This window comes from Mauremys mutica, chromosome 11, assembly GCF_020497125.1.
Source record: "Mauremys mutica isolate MM-2020 ecotype Southern chromosome 11, ASM2049712v1, whole genome shotgun sequence".
NCBI lineage: Eukaryota > Metazoa > Chordata > Testudines > Geoemydidae > Mauremys > Mauremys mutica.
The window spans coordinates 50,849,294-50,866,738 of NC_059082.1; the positions used below are offsets into that span (position 1 = coordinate 50,849,294).

Consider the following 17,445-nt stretch of genomic DNA (forward strand, 5'->3'; position numbering starts at 1 on the left):
CATGGCTGCTACTCTGAAACCTTTCAATAATATACTTTGTTTTGGACCATGCAAGCAGAAAATGGTCTCCTGATTGCACTAATCCCCAAATCATACCAGCAGCATAATGTTCTCTCTCCTGTGCAATGACCTCACTAAGGACCTGGAAATGTCTTGTAAAATTGGCAGACTTTACTTTTGCCAGGTAATGAATGTTTTAGAGAACATCTTAAACAAATATTTATGTAAACAAATTTGTTTTTTCAGCTCAGGCCTGTGGATGTGAAGGTGAAGGCTGCATTCTGAGGCTATGTCTACACTGGCAGCTAGGGGTGTTATTCCCAGCTTGCATAGATATACTTGGGCTAGCGTGCCAAAAACAGTAGTGTAGTCACAGTAGCACAGGCAGCAGTGGCATGGGCTAGCCGCCCCGAGTACTTACGCATGGGGTCCAGGTGGGTTTGTACTCAGAACAGCTACCCTGTGCTGCCTCTTGCTGCTGCCCATGTTACCACAGCTACACTACTATTTTTAGTGGACTAAGTCTCATAGAGCTAGCACAAGTATGTCTATGCGAGCTGGGAATTACACCCCTAGCTCCAAGTAGAGACCTAGCCTTAATGAAGATTTTAACCTACATGTTCACCAGTGTAACAAGTGCTTACTCACCCAGAAAGAGCTCAAAGGATATTACATACATGGGGACAAATCCTCCTCCCTCAAGCCCACGTAATCAGGCTGAACACTGAGATGGGACACAAGATCCCTCACCCACCACTGCCCTGGCTATAGAGTGCCAGTAGATATGTTCTGTGACAACTACAGCAGCTCTAAAGCTGCAACAGTCTCCCTTCCTGCTGGACTCCTGCAGAGGACAACAGCTAGTGGAGCCATGCGGTAGTGGCTCCGCCAAACCTGACCCCACTCCTCCCTGCCTTGCCTCCCTGTATGCAGCTGCACAGGAATGCAGAGAAGAGCTCTGCAGCATAGACACCAGAAATCCTACCCTCCTTTCCCATGATGGTTCCTCTGAAGGCAGAAATTTCGGCCGCAAAGGAGAAGAGAGAGGATTTAGTCCATAGGAATAGCTTCACCACCAATGTAATGTAGCCATCTCTAGAATGCAACCTGGCAACAGTGCACAGCAACACTACATATCCTGTTTAGGATATGGGAAGTGACGGTTGTGCACCTAGGCACAGTGTACTTACACATCTGTATACAGTCTATTTTAAACTACAGAAATGTATGTGGTAGGTACATACTAAAGAATCTACTCCCTGGCCAACACATGAATGTATTTCCCTTTAGGGTTAATAGGAGGAACACTTTGAAAGGGGAACAGACATCATAATGTGTATGTACTTAAAACCTGACAGAGAAAGAGACCATTGTTTTCATTGTGATCTGGAGGTTAGTACCGCAAGCAAGGAAAGTATTCTTAAGAAATGGAGTCTAGATTTTCCAAAATGACTAGTAGTTTTAGAGGCTGATTTTGAGAGCCGTTAGAGGGTCTGGACTGTTAAAAAATCAGGCGCCTTTAAAAGGTCTCAGATTGGGCACTGAGAAACAGACACATCCAATGTCACTAGTCAGTTAGGAAAATTTAGGCCAAAGATGACTTTTTGTGGTGAAACCCTACCTGTGTCTGTTCCTGCTGTAAATGGTGGGTTAGGCATGGTACCAGAGCAGTGTGTGTTTTCTGGCCTCCACGCTACATTTTTTCTATGCTCACCCTTGCTGTGGTGCTGCAGTGGGAAAAAGCCAATTCTATTACCAAAGAAAAAGCAATGGGACAAATCAGTGGGCTACATACCAGTACTGTTTCCAAGCTGACAGTCCAGTTTGGGAGCATGCATTTGATGAATTGGCTTGAACACGTGAATATGAAAGATCCAGAATACTTGGATGTAATAATCCACCTCAACGTTTTGGCTTTAATCACCCTCAGGCCCCAGGAACTTGCATGGAAAGACTAACAGACCATTGGGCTGATCAGGAGCTACTCCTTGGCTTACATGGTATGCTGCTGTGGAGAGGCACTGAAGGGTTAAACCTCTGGTCCCTAGTGCTGCTAGGCAGAAACAGTGTAATCTAGGGCAGAATAACACTTCATTAACAGAGAACAGCCCGGAAACCAAGTCAGCTGGATGAGGCCATATAGGTAGGGGAAAGCTGAAGGAGATTGTATAAAACAGGGATTCTCAAACTGGGGGTCGGGACCTCTCAGGGAGTCACAAGATTCTTACGGGGGGGGCAGGAAGAGGGGTCGTGAGCTGTCATCCTCCACCCCACATCCCCCTTTGCCTCCAGCATTTATAATGGTGTTAAATATATAAAAAGTGTTTTTAATTTATAAGGAGAGTCATACTTGGAGGCTTTCTATGTGAAAGGGGTCACCAGTACAAAAAAGTGTGAGAAACACTGATATAAAAACACTCCCACTTAAAATGCAGCCCCTCCTCGCATACTACCAAAGTCTCAGCAGAGGATTTGATAGCATTGTCCCAGCTAGCAGCTGCTAGGTCCAGGCTCACTGGTCCTGGGAGCAGCGAGTGGGTTTGAATGGTGTTTTTTGGCTCATTCTTTCAGGCCTGGCTCGTTTGCTTCCCTTTAGTCCTGCTTCTCCCCTTTATGCTTCCAAGGGTAGATCAACTCTCCAACAAACAGCTTCTTGCACAGAGAGCTCCAGGAATCCTTAGGGTAACAAGCATAGGTTGTGAGCCTGTAGGTCTGCACCACGCTGCCATAGGACAGAGGGTTTATCTGGAAGTAGAGAAGGAAGAGGGACAATGGCAATGAAAACGGGTCATGGTATGAACTGTGGACAACTGAGGAAAGCGAGAGGGTGTGTTTGCAATTCTTTCTGCCTTTGTACAGTCACATTAACGCCCTATTAGAATCTCCCAGCTATACTGCTGCACGCTAATGGGTTAAAAGAGTTTGCTGGCTATGTAATAATACTTTGTTCTTCTACAGCACCTCCCACCTGCAGATCTCAAATGAATTTAGCCTCACAATCTCTCTGTGGGGAAGGAATTGTTACCCTCATGTTACAGATAGGGAAACAGAGGCACAGCCCAAGTCCTAAGCCTGTTTTAGAGCACTGCTAAGGTTTCATCTACTTGACAAAATGGAACTGTACTGTAACCATGTTCACAGACATGGCATTAAATAGAATACTCTTTTGGGGACACATTTGTACAGCACTTCTGTGGAATATACCAGTAAGATTAATTAATTATTGGCTCAATCCTGCAAGAGGCTGAGCACTGTGGCACCGATCCAGCAATGCACCTACGCATATACTAAACTCAGCACCTATTCCACCTTTTGCAGCATCAAGTCCAATTAGAACTGGATGCATGCCGCAGAACATTTCACATGACTAGTCAGTAACACTTTAAAATTAATTCTCTTTGGCTGGGTTCACATCTTTGCTTTGTACCAATTGCTAGTGAATGAGACATGTTCATGGAAAAATAATTTTAAGTGAATACTGAGCAGATTCACAGGAAGCTAGGTTTGAATTTGTCAAGATGAGCATTTGCAGCAGAAATCTAAGAGCTGTGCTCATCCAGTCAGGGAACAGAATCATACTATGTGATTTGTCTGTCTAACCCAAAATAACTAATGCAGCTCAAATTTCAAATACTCTCAATCTCCAGACCAATAATTAATCACTGAAGTTATTGGAGAGTAATTCTGAATAGATTTAATCTGTTCAAGATGGGGACAACGGGGAATCTGCCAAAAGAAAAAGACGCAACATTTGAATAACTTTATTACTAGCTATTCTCCCAGCTCCATCCACACTGTTAAATCTTAGATGGAAACAGGTCCATTTGGGGGGGAACGACAAAGGATTGTTGCTAGGGAAGTGAGCCATCTTGTACATTCATTTGGTGGCCACTGACTATTTGGACACAATATTCCTATGCCCAGTTAGTTGAAATGTACATCTGTGTGGAGGACTGGTGGCATAGGAGTGAATTTCACCTACTGAGGGATAAGAAATGGCTTTCAACCCAGCACAGCATAATCGTATCTTACTGTCATGTTTTAAATTTAAAAAAAAAAAAAAACAGTTTTGTTAGGGAAGTTGCTGTCATGAGTTCTTTTTATACAGTCTCTGTAGTTCAAGGCTATATAAACTGATAAAATACACCTCCCTTGTTTCATAATGGAATAGTTCCATTTTCCCTTCTTCTTTTAACCCTTTCCAAACAGCTTGTTGTGGAAAAGGAAATTTCTTGGTGAATGTGCAAGGAGGGATCAAAGTTGTAAAGAAGTCAAATCCTCTAGATCCCCTTTTATAAAACTTGGCTGCATGAAAATCAGGGAAGCCAATAGCTAGTAACCAGGAGTATTATTTGATATGTTTACAGAAGACATTATTTTAAAACTCAGTGTAAATACTAAGTTGAACAGTGCTTTTTGGAGTGAATTAAACACCAATGGAATCTTCCTGCCCTCACCACTATACTTGTATTTGGATTCTACATTCTGATGACACTGAACTTTTTTTTTAAATTAAAAAAACAATTGTTTGCTGAATCCTCATAAACCAGCTGCAGAGACAGCCCAATTCAAATTAGTCTACAAATCATTTTTATTCCATCATGACATTGTCATACGTTTCTGATCTGCTGCCACCTAGATCAACTTAGTGCCCAGAGACAGGGAGAATCATCAATCGTCCAGGTCTTATATTTTGTACGTGTGTGCACAATTATACACACACCCAAACTTTGTCCCCTTTGGCACAGTGTGGGGAAGCATTGCTTCACGGGGTAATGAGGCACATGGGGATAATAGGCAGGTGGCACAAGGCAAGACTATCATGGAAGCTGGGGACAGAAATAGCATGAGTTGCTACACTGAGAGCTCAGTGTAGCACTGTGTGAATTTTAATCTGTGTCAAAATAGGTTTCCCAGATTTTCATGCTGCAAATCCTGATCTGATAGTGGTAAGGCCCACCGGATTTCTGAGACAGGCCTGCCTGGCATTACTGCCCCCACACTGCAGCAGAAAGCCACTTTTACTGTGTGCTGACCTTTCGGGGTGGGACCAGGATACAGAGGGTCAATCTATCCAGGCCCTTCTGAACCTCTCTTCATACAATATATGGTGCCACATGTTAGGAAGATTCCTTTCTGTGATGGGCCTATTGATCAAGATCTTATTGTGCTCACCAACTAACTCCTTGATCTCTTTAACCTGGAGCAGCCACCACCATGCCGCTATAATCACTGGGGCCACATCCTCAGCCCCGCCATATTGCCTTGCATCTCTCCAGTGGCATAAAGAGAGCCAAAACTGTGCACACCTTCCCTGTGGGGGAGATCCCTGTGAGCATAGTCAGAGCAGCTGGCTCTTATGCCATCCCTTGGCCCCAGCAGAGGAAACAGGCACTATGGTCACAGCAAACTCTAGCTCTGCTATGCCCAGCTCGTGGATGGTACCTGGAGAACTGTTGCCAGCTGGTGCAGATTAGACTAGCTCCAGGCTGCTCTATCCTATGTGGAGATGCAAGTAGAAGTTAGAGTGCGGGTGGAACCAGGTGAAAGTATAGATGAGTTGTAGCTGACTTCTTGATGGCCCCCCTTCCACTGCAACAAGTGGATCTCAGCTGCAGCAAAGAAACTGGCCCACTGTTGTCAAAGTCTTGCTTCTTGCTATTCTACTGACCAGCAGACTGTACTGCAAGAATGGACTAGCTCTGCAAATAGTGATCAGGAAATAGAGATCCCCCAATTGCTCCTGCACTTGTAATGAGAAATTATCTGTTGCCACCATATCAGCCCATTTTCAGAAAAGCCTTTCTTGAACACCTGTTCCTTAGAGGATGGAAAATGTAAGATTTGAAAGACAGCAAGGAGGAGACTCCTTCCCTCAGCTCATCACAGGACAATCCCGAGATGAAACTAAGAACATTTCACAAGGCATCCACACTTCTTTTCCTGTCTACAATGAACCAAGCTGACTGGTGCATTAGGTAGCTCATGCTTAGCAGCTCATCTGGAAGGGAAGGCCCTCTTACTAGAGCTGGGTTTTGGTTCTCCTTAACTGTTTACTACTCTGGTTGAGCATGGCCAGTCTTTTTTGTCTCTCTCAAGGCACAGCATTTTTTAAAGCACAGCTGCAGACATCAGGGCAGTGAGTTAATGCTAATCACAGACGTGATGGACTGTCATTACTCACAACTATTCAAGTTTCATTTTGTAACATACAGAATGCTGCTTCTTATGTATAATGCTTCATTAGAAGCCAACCAGATGAACACAAAAGCAAGGCACACTAGCTAGGAGCGATAGACTGCAGCACCAAGGTGAAATATACTTTCTCCCACCTCCATATCCCAGAACTCCACTGAAACTTTGGAGATGCTTTTCCCTAGAATTCCATCTTGGGAGAGCTATCAGAACTCTTTCTTAAGCAGTCAGAATCATAGGGACAGTCCTGCTGGCAATCCTATAGCAAGGACACAACTGTGAGCACCAAGCAGCCTGTGGTTTACCTGCATTAAGAGTCGAAGAGGTTTTCCAGGCTTCTGTTCAAGGACTCTGAACTTCACGCTAGCTGAAAAGCAAACAAAGAACCATGATGAAGGAGAACAATCTCCATTCTCTTCTTGGATCAATGAGTTAAAAGGGATTTCCTAAAAGTCACACAAGAGAGCAAGCCTGGGGATCATGGCAAGGGAACTACAATGATCTATATTTGCTCCTAGCATTCCAGCAAAAAAGGGGAATGCTCTACCCCATGTAAATGAGGGACAGAAAGCTCTCCTTTAGTCATTTTTCATATGGCTACTGTACATGTATACATTTCCCTTCTGCTTTCAGACTAGGTGGGGGTAGGCCTGTGATAGTGGATGACACAAAGGCATTTGAGTACATTCAAAACAATCAATGACTATTGACCACAATGAAGCCATTCATACATTTTCAGCATGCTATTAACCGCTGCAGCTGCCACTCCAGTTTTCACTCCTGTATTCCCTCCAGGGCTCACTAAATCCCACAGGACCTTAACAGTCAGACAGGGAAGATGGTAGATCCAAGCTATGACATATTCTACATAAACAAAGCTTAATGTAACATTTAAAAGAGGGAGAGTACAGTATTTTGCACTTTATAGAGGGGCCTTTCATTGGAGGTTCTCAAAACACTTCCCGCCCCCCCCGAAATCAATCCTCAGAACACCCCTACAAAACAGGTCTGTATTATTATCCCGTTTTACAGATGGGGAAACCAAGGCACAGAGAGCTGAAGTGACTTGCCCAAGGTCAGTTGTAGAATCAGAAATAAAATCCTTTATATAAGTACTTGTATGGCCCCATCACCATAGTATCTAAGTGCATCCCAAATTTTTAAAAAACAAAAATAACCTCTCCCCGTTCTTAATCTTTAGATTAGTTTATAGTTTGATTGTGTGTGTGTAGAAATTAAGGGAAAGCTAAGTCAAAGGAGTATGACATTTAAGTTCTGCAATTGGTGAGGCCTGTGGTCATTCTTGTCTCTTGTTGGAGTGAATTCCCTATTCTAAAGTCCAGCTCCTGTGTAAAGCAGAATTTAAACAGCAACCGGACCTTAGAATAGGGAATTCACTCTCCACATGAGCCTCCCCTATAGGATGACAGTTTCACTGTTCCAGTGAAAGGTAAATGTCGTGGAAGGTCATGGTGATGGAGGAAGAGGTGTTTCTCATGTAGCTATGGCCAATCCCATGGGGCACTTTGACTATCAGGACAGAGACCTTGAACTGGATTCTGGCTTAATTGGGGAACCAGCATAAAGCAAAGCACCAAGGTGATGTGTTCTGGTGATCTGTGTTGCTAAATAGACAGGCTTCCACATTTTGTAGCCTGTGGCTTCATTCCCAGATGTAATGAGTTTCAGTAATCAAGCCTGGCGGTCATGAATGAATGGATCGCTATGGGCAGGTCTCTATCCAATAGGATGGGGCACACTCTTCTGGCCAGACACAGATGGTCGTGGGCATTTTTTGCTACCGTGATTAATTAGGCATTCAACAGCACCAAGGAATCCAAAAGGACCCCAAGGCTGGGGACTTAAGAAATTTGAGGGTAGATTCCCTTGACAGTGCAGAGCGTTACACAGCAGGCAAGATCTTTGAAGCACTTCCCTTTGCCAGCCAGCATCACCTCAGTCTTGTCTGGGTTCAGCTCAAGCCAGGAACTTGTTGTCCAGGTGTTTATTCCAGTCAGTCATTGATGAAAGCTGGGAAATGATGCTGTTTACATTTGTCATAAAGGAGATGTAGAACCGAGTGCCATCTGCAAGCTGCTGGCACTTCAGCCCATGTTGCCTCAATGGCTCCCAGTGGTTTCATATAGATAGTGAATAATACCGAGTAGAAGACTGAGCCCTGCGAGTGTTAGCAGGTGAGGACTCTGGAGAAGGAAGAATGGTTGCTCATAGTGACGTTCTGCGTTCAGTCTGACAGGATGTATCTTAGCCATTTCAGGGCATTTCTATTCATGCCAGCAATTTATTTGAGATGGGACAGGAGTGATCAAATAGTATCAAATGCTGCCGAGAGAACTAGCAGAGCAAGAACACGTGTGCTTCTCCTGCCTGAAGGCCAGGCTGGACAGTGAAGTGACTTGCCAAAGGTCATAAAGCAGGTCAGTGGCCGAGCCAGAAACAAAACCCAGTTTCCCTGACTCTCAGTGGAGTGCCTCACCCACTACATAATGCCACTTTCAAGAGAAAAACTGTTCTAACCCCAGAATGCAGCATATCCACCACAATTCAGGACAGCTTGCTTCAGTCTGTCTCTCTTTGGTCACTGCTATGCGTACAGCTCTCTTGACTGGAGGACTACAGCTCTGATAGATTTCCAGGTGGTTTTATAAAAACATTTCACTTTAGGTGTGTAGGAGTAAGATCTATAGACTCCTAACCTATGGATTGATCATTACCCATCTACACTTGTTTAGGAGACATGAATACTAGAGTATTGTCAATTCAGAGTCTAAGCCAGGGGTGGCCAACCTGTGGCTCCGGAGCCACATGTGGCTCTTCAGAAGTTAAAATGTGGCTCCTTGTATAGGCACCAACTCCAGGGCTGGAGCCACAGGTGCCAACTTTCCAATGTGCCGGGGGTGCTCACTGCTCAACCCCTGACTCTGCCACAGGCCCTGCCCCCACTCCACCCCTTCACGCCCCCTCCCCTGAGCCTGCCATGCCCTCACTCCCCCCCACCCCAGCCTCCTGCATGCCACGAAACAGCTGATGGGGAGGTGCGGGGAGTGAGGGGTAGGCACTGATTGGCGGGGCTGCCGGTGGGTGGGAGGCGCTGGGAGTATGGGGGAGCTGCTGATGTATTACTGTGGCTCTTTGGCAATGTACATCGGTAAATTCTGGTTCCTTCTCAGGCTCAGATTGGCCACTCCTGGTCTAAGCCAAGGAAATCAGAGGCCAGATGTCAGGGCTGAACTGAGCTGCAGTTAAACACTGCACTAAATCCTCAATGATAGTAAAGTAAGAAATTCAGAGTGTTGAAACAACCTTCATGATCTTTCCAAGATCAACTGATCAGTAACATATGCCAAAAAAGCAATACCACTGGGACATGACTCAGTAATTGGTGACAGAAACCAAGAAGGAGGGAAATGAAAGAATGCTGGTTCTTGAAGAGCTATCTCTGCTTTGAATTTTGATCAGATCCTCTCTCTCCTCACCTCTCTCAGATAAAATGTTCCTGTTTTGGGTTGGGGGTGGTCAGAGACCATGGAAACCCTAAAAGATGACCTCCCATGATGTCCCTCCTGAACAGAGGTCCTAATATATTTTCATTTTCCTTCATCTTGAAGGCTGGATTGTATCAAATAATAGATAAATAACTTTTCTATATCAATATCAACATGATTTTCTTCTAGCTATTCACTTGCAGTTTACTGGACAAATTTCTTCAGCTGCATTTCTGTCCCACAAAGACAGCTCCTAGCAGATCAAGAACTTCCTGCAAGTCAATACATGGAGACCTACTGACAACAGGCACTGGAAAGCAACATTGTTGGTAGCATTCGCCACCTTTGCTCCCAAAGCTGAGCCTGGCATCTCTCCAATAGACAAGGCCACTATCATCAGCCTCGGGCTTCCTTTCCATTTCATGACTGGCCTTGGTTCCGTGATGATCAAGCTCTTCACGTTGTTGCTTTTAGAACTCTGTGCTTCATATTCTTAAACTTGCTTGGGGCTTGTGGTTTAGCCTGCTTGATTTAAATTGGTTGAGCTATCTCTGTTTTCAGCTAACCCCATTTCAGTGCTATCCTTTAGCCTGGTCCCAAAAATGGCTGTCAAACAGTGGCTTGGCAGAAAGTAACTTTGAAATGGCAACAGGTTAACCTCAGAAAGGGAATGCTTATCTGAAAGTTACCCAGAGTTCTTTGGCTCTGAAATTAAGCTAGAAACCACAGGTCAGATCCTTAGCTAATGCAAATCAGTGTAACTCCATAGAAGTCAATGCAACCTGAGGATCTAACTTTTCTGAAGAACAGATTCTCTTGAAGTATATCTATACCTTGGTTCCCAGCCACATAGGGATGGGTGAAAATTAAAGAGAAAAGCACAAGTTATCACTTACTTGAATATCAGAGGATTTGAGGTTTGGACCAGTCCCTGACCCAGCTGGCCTATTCTGCTATAAATAAGCCGAACTGATTTAAAAACTGTATAGTAGAATGGTACCTTTTGTTTCAATGTTCTTTATAATGTTGCCTATGACTCAGCTTTAGTGTCACATTAGTTTCCACTAACTTTATCATCAGGCTTCGCAGGATAACTAGTTAATAGTATTGATAAGTGCATGGATTTTGCATTAGGAACCTGAGTACTTTTCAGGCACCCTGCCTCTTTCAGTGCAATAAGCTACCTGTGCATTAGATCAAGCCCACTCACAATACCACTGTGAAAGGAGAAGCCTGTGCTTTTGCCTGTACGGTGGTGTAGGACCAACCTGCAAGTCTGTAGGATCTGCAGAGCCGAAGGATGACTGAATAAAGGGGCAGAGAGTCAATGAGGTCCACGAGCAGATGGATCAGGCCCTGCACAACCACCACCAGCAGACGGAGCTAAAAAGAAACAGTTAGTTAAGTAAACAGGCAGGACTGAGGTAAGCAGTTGGGCTAACAATATCAGAAGGGACTAGTGATTTGGTGGGGGCTTCAAGTTGTGGATGCTCACCACAAGGCATCCTCAATGGGTCAGATTTTCAGAAAGTGCTAAGCACCCACCCTGTCAGAGTCAGGATCCTTAAGAATCTTGCCGTAGGTCTATAACAGTAACCTTGGTGCCAGTGGCAAAAGCATGTGGTATACTCTACTTTCAGATAATTGGCCAGCATATCAAAGGCTGATGTGGGGAGTTCAGGCTTCTGTTTCCAGTAGCATCCATCGCTCTGTCTAGCAGCTGCTGGCAAATAGGTGCAAACCCTTGTCTCTAAAATAGCTTGCTTGTGACTGAAGAATCCCTTTATAGAGCATTTAAGCAGGAGCACAACAGTTAGAAACGAGTTCTCTGCTTAGTATCCTCACACAGCCCCTTGCCATGGCTGATTTGAGCACCTCCTTTTGTCATACTATTGATCACTTTTTTTCTGTCAAACTCATTTGAGTCCTGTACTATTTTTACCCTTCTCCCTTTCAAAAGAGGGGCTAAAATTATGTGAAGGTTCCAGCCTTTAGTGGAAAAACGTGCATCCATGTCTCAAATCGGACTGGTCAGATTGGACAAAGAGTCCGATTCCCTCCCCAAAAGTCTTGCCAAGTAGATTTTAATGGAAAAGGTTAATTTCCGGATGGAAAAGTTCTGGGTCAAACCAGAGGTGCAGTCACCCCAGGAAATGGGAGGGAAAGATTAAACATGGCTCCAGGGAAAGACAGTGGGGCAGTTTGTCCTGATGACTTTGATTTTCTGGGAATTCCCTTCAGAGAAACACAAGTATGTATCCTGAATTCCATCTGCTTGGTCCACATTGCTTGCAGGCAAGAACCCTTCCTGGGACAGTCATAGGAATATATTTGTATGGGGATGGGGGAAAATGACTAGGGATCTTTTTTACACTTCACTCACATACATAGATGAGATGTGACCATCTCTAAAGGTTGAATCTTACCAGGGTAAACACCAAGTAATACAGTGCAGCCGTGGGCAGAAGAAATAGCAGGATTGTAAATAACAAAGTGCCAATGAATAACTGGGGAAAAAAGACACAAACTATTGTTTGTAGAGTACTGGCACAAGAAATTTAGACAGCATTAAGTGGTTAGACTGTGGGCATGTGGAAGATTCTCAATACCCCTCTCCCCATGCCACTGCTTCTGAGCCCATCTAGTTGGTAAATAATACTTTATTACTCTGAATACTTCCAGTGGTCCCGCCTTCAATAAATGCCTGGCATAAATCAACATAGCTCCAACCTGAGTCTTTAGCTTTAGATTCCATTTTCCATAACAGAGAGGATACAGGATAATAATGCATCATCATTTCTTCAGTATAGTACCCAAAGGGTCCTTCCCCAGAGGCAGATCAACATCATGGATTTAAGCACATAACCAGAAATACACTATAACTCACTCCTGGCCAACTTCTAGTTTACAGCTATTTTTTTTTTCAAATAAAGGCATCCCCCACCTTTACTTAGCAAAATCATCATGTATTAGCATCTCACAAAGTCTTTTCACGTCTGTGCTTTGAAAGCCTGTTCCCACAGAAGCCAATGACAAAACTCCCACTGGCTTCAATGTCAGCAGGATGAGGCTCTTAGCGCCAAACCCATTATCATCAATATACAATGGGACAGAACCCTGCAGTAGCACACACAGCCTTTCTGACACTGACATTCTTACTTTCCTGTCATTGGGAAAAAGAGGAAAAATAGCTCCTCTAGTATTGTGTAAGAGGCTTAAGATTATCTGTTGCAATTCACTGAGATGCACTGGTCCCGGAAGTTACCAAATAGCACTTCAGCAGAGATTACAAAGGCAAAGTCGGAAGCTGCAATGAAGCTAGGCACTCTCTCAGTGTACCTGCAATTCTCAAGGTAAGTGAAAATATAAAATAACGTGCCAAGAAGATTTTTACTCAGCACCATTTAAATTATTCTTTTTAAATCAGGCCAGAGGAGCCTGGCTCTGACCAACTTTCATGTTGTTTCCATGACATTTTAGAGTTTAAAAGGCAGAGTTACACTATTCCAGAAAAATGTTTTCTACATGCTGGTGAAAACGTGTGGGCCAAGCTCCAACCCAACGTGAATTAAATAGGGTCTTTTAATAGAAACACTAAGAAGCATGTTACTATGGCAACACTGCTGGGCACCACTATAATTATTTAAATTGTCTTGCTCCCACATATCCATTCCTCTACCCTTACCCTGAGAGGTAGAGAGCATCTGCAACTCTCACTGACATTGCTACAACTGCTCAGCACCTCACAGGATCAGTTCCCTTGAATCTGGGGAGGAATGATGAATCTGGGGTACAGCAGAGAGGAGCCAAGCAGACAACTTGCCAAGAGCTGTACTCAATTTGGATATAATGGAGCAGTTGGTAGTCTGCACCCCAATATGAAATGAGGCAAGATCAGGTCATGCTGCAGGACTTTGTGGCCAGAGTGTAGCACAGCACCTCCTTGATGCTCTGCCACTACCTGATCCAAGTCATAGGAGCAGGAATCCACCCGCTGTCTCAGGACATTCCACTTCTTCCCGCGAAACAGGCGCCAGAGAGATGACAAGCCATAGATCTTCAGGCAGTAGAGCCTGTGCAAAGGGGAGAAGTACCAAAAATTAGAACCAAGAGATCCCCAGCTATACCACAAAGCAACTTCCATTGCTACACACACACTCAGTTCAGCAGGGGCAGGATGTGAACCTAATGAAGTCACACAAATTCAAGGAGACAAAACACACTGACCAAAGAGATAAAACAAAATATTGAATAGCTGCTCATTCAGTGAGCAGTGTCCAGCCTGCCAGGGACGGCTCTAGGAATTTTGCCGCCCCAAGCAGGGCGGCACGCCGCGGGGGGTGCTCTGGCGGTCGCCGGTCCTGCGGCTCCAGTGCACCTCCTGCAGACGTGGCTGCGGAGGGTCCGCTGGTCCCGCAGCTCCGGTGGAGCTCCCGCAGGCATGCCTGCAGATGCTCCAACGAAGCCACAGGACCAGCGGACCCTCCGCAGCCACGCCTGCGGGAGGTCCACCCGAGCCGCGGGACCAACGGACCCTCCGCAGGCATGCCTGCGGGAGGTCCGCCAGAGCCGCCTGCCGCCCTGCTTGGCACGCTGGGGTCTGAAGCCGGCCCTGCAGCCTGCGCACTGAATGAGAGGGAAAAATAGCGGTTAGCGCAGTAGCCTAGGACTTGGGAGACCTGGGTTCAATTTCCTGCTCTGTCACAGACTTCCTGGGTGACCTTGGGCAAGACCCTTAGCTTTCCTGTGCCTCAGTTCCCATCTGTACAATGGAGATAATTCTAGTTACTTACTTCACACGGATATTGTGAGGATAAATACATTAAAGATTGCAATCTACTTATATCTGCTGATGAAAAGCACTATATAAGAGATAATTATAATAATTAATAATATTTCCTATGTAAAGAGTTTATCCTAATGCATATGCACAAGGGTTCCACAGACCACCTTAATTCTGGCATTTCCTAACTTTGGAGTGCTTGACTTTGCAAACCTACTGTTCTTTTAGCATAGTTTTGTGAGTACAATTAAAATATATAGTCAGTTAAAACATTAAACCACTATTGTGAAAGTGGAAGTGGGGAAATCTTATAAAACAAAGGAAAACAGCTGAAAGGAGCATTAAGCCTAAAGAGACTAGTATAATGCTACTAACGAGCTGGTAAAGCTCAGAACAGCACAGTAATCCATGGGCTACAGTGTTCCCAAGACAACTCAACCTTTGTGCACCAAATTCCTCTGATTGGTGCACACTTGTCTCATTCCTTTGATTAATACTGCACATGCCCACTCTCAAGCAATCAGTGACCTAATGTCAAGTGTCAATGACCTGCCTGTCTGATATTGCCACACCTTCTGTGTCTACCTGTATATGTATGCTTGGTGTCATTTATTCACCATGTGGCTACCTTGGAAACAGACCCCCCCCCCTCCAAGAACTCCATATTTCCTTGGCCAGTGAATTTGCCAGTTAAACAGCATTCATTTGCTGCAGAAATTCTCCTCCCAGTTGCTCAATTCCAGGATTTTGTGGTAATTTTATTATTTGGGTATTTTGAGCTCACTGCCTGGTTCTCCCTCCTCACCAGGGGTCATTCTCAACAGCTGAGTTAGCTTGATGCAGGCCTCATGATGAAGTGTCTTGTGTAGCTATTCTTCTAACAAGGATACAGAACTGTGCAGACTGGCACGTCAAAGCCCACAAGACAGAAGTGCTAGGCATGGACAGAGCTTCTGCCTTTTTCACCCCTGTTCACCCTGTCCCGTCCCTAAGAGGAACAGATCCCCTCATGCACTTTCTACAGCCAGAAGGAGAGACTTCAAGTAAAAGAGCTCTGTGGATAAGTTTCTTACTAGGCAATATTGCTATTAGTCCTAAGCTCTCTAATTATAACAATAAGATTCTTAACTCTTAAGAGAGACGTCTCTCTACCTTTAACCATTTCCAGAATTACGTATGAACTTTGCCTGGGCAGCCTCCTCTGAAATTCCTTCTGTCCTACACAATGTACTAGACCTCTAACCTCCCCACCGTCCTGCTGGCCTCTATACTTATTAGGGAGGAGCTTCCCTATTTACCCCCTCAGCACTTCTGTTTCCTCTATAAGGCTGCTATTCTCTATCGCAGTTTGTGATTTAAAGGATGCCCCCACGTTAATGTAGATCATCAGCAGAACATATTTTGTTTTGAATTCTTATTGCAAGAATAGCTCTGACATACCTAGTACAGAATATGACATGAAAGGCAGAATGAGCATCAGCCATTTACACATATATCCTTGGCCTTCCCAGTTCGTACCCATTTCCCTGTGACTGTAAAGTGCACGTGGCCCTCTAGTGGGGCAGAGGGAGTAATACAGCAGCAATTTAACCATAAAATTGGGCAATCTGAATATTGCAGTTGAAAATCCAGACAGGTTAATCCATATGGATGCAATCCTCTGAAGCAAGGTAGAGGTAGGGGTGCCAGTTTTGGTTGAATGTATTTCTGGAGGTTTCATCACATGACATAACCTTTAATTAAAGATTAATCTTTAATTCCTGGAGAGTCCGGGACAAATCTGGAGGGTTGGCGACCCTAGGGCCTGGAGAGGTCACTTCTGGAATAGCCTTAAACACAAGTTATCTCCTCAAATCTAGGACTCCTGGGCAAATTGATCTCTCTCACTCCACTTCTCGGCATAGTTTTACTTTTCTAACTGCCACTGTCGAAAGGGAGAAGAGACTTATATCTAAGACACTTAGGATGCTTGTATATCTCAATGCTAGGCCCAATATGATGTTTGGGCCAGATTGACCTGTTTGTTTCTCAAGTATAATACACCCACCTGGCTCCATAGACATAGAAGCAGTAGATATGAAAGGTCAGGAGTGCGATGATGTCAGAGAGGATGGAAAGCGCTACAGTCAGGCCCAGACAGGCTGACAGGCCAACATACCAAAGGATCATCTCAATGAATGGAGACATCAGGTGGATATAGCCTGGTGGAAGTTGGAAGAGTAACACTGTACAAAGAGTATTTATTTGCTCTCTGGAGCCTCAGATGAAACACTTGATGGCCTCAGCTTCTCTCTCCCCCACCCCTCACAGAATGTTGTTGCAAAGATCAAAATCAAGATCATATGAAAGTAAAAACAGCAAATTCTGTTAGACTGCCATCTTATATCTACAATGACTGGCAAATACCACTCATTTCCTTCCTGATCCTCTCAGCCCAGGTGTGGCAGTTTTAGTGAGACACATGAACACCTGCTCACCCTGTCCAGACAAGGTCATCTTGTTATTCATTTAATCCTCTGGGTACATTTTTCAGGAACATACTAATCAATTACTGATACATTTTCACCAAAATCTCCTACTCCAACAGAAACCACTGCAAAGGAGTTGTTGTGAAAATGGTCTGTGCAACATTTTTAGTGGCATGAAGCTTCTCTGATCATCATCAAGGTAGGGTGAAACCTTGGAAAACCAGAGCTCTGCTTCATTCATTAACAGAAGGAGACAGTCACAGGATTCTGTGTCCAACGTGGCTATTTTCCAACATTAAAAAAATATCCTTATGACCAGTGAGATTCTGTTTCGAAGTGGGGTGAAGAATGCAAACATGAGACAGTTAGAAGTGCTATAAATTAAACTGAAGTCAGTTACAGGACAGGTCCTGTACTTCAACCCTCAAACTTTCCCCACCACCATGCTGTTGCACTACCCTTTGTAGGGCAGATAAAAAAAGTCTACAGGGGA

The 17,445-nt window shown here is 44.5% G+C and overlaps 1 protein-coding gene across 3 annotated transcripts in view; it reads right to left on the minus strand.

Moving 5' to 3' along the window:
- Positions 1-403: 403 nt before the first annotated feature.
- The window catches only part of PIGQ (phosphatidylinositol glycan anchor biosynthesis class Q), a 51,804-nt gene continuing 34,762 nt past the window's right edge, over positions 404-17,445 (minus strand). For all 3 annotated transcript variants that reach the window (XM_044980020.1, XM_044980019.1, XM_044980021.1), the window contains exons 6-11: positions 16,532-16,685; positions 13,663-13,774; positions 12,128-12,208; positions 10,970-11,084; positions 6,501-6,562; positions 404-2,745 (exon numbers count right to left, since the gene is read on the minus strand). In XM_044980020.1, the coding sequence (XP_044835955.1) occupies positions 2,593-2,745; positions 6,501-6,562; positions 10,970-11,084; positions 12,128-12,208; positions 13,663-13,774; positions 16,532-16,685 (677 nt within the window). In that variant the 3' untranslated portion in view covers positions 404-2,592. The remainder of the gene's footprint in view (positions 2,746-6,500; positions 6,563-10,969; positions 11,085-12,127; positions 12,209-13,662; positions 13,775-16,531; positions 16,686-17,445) is intronic.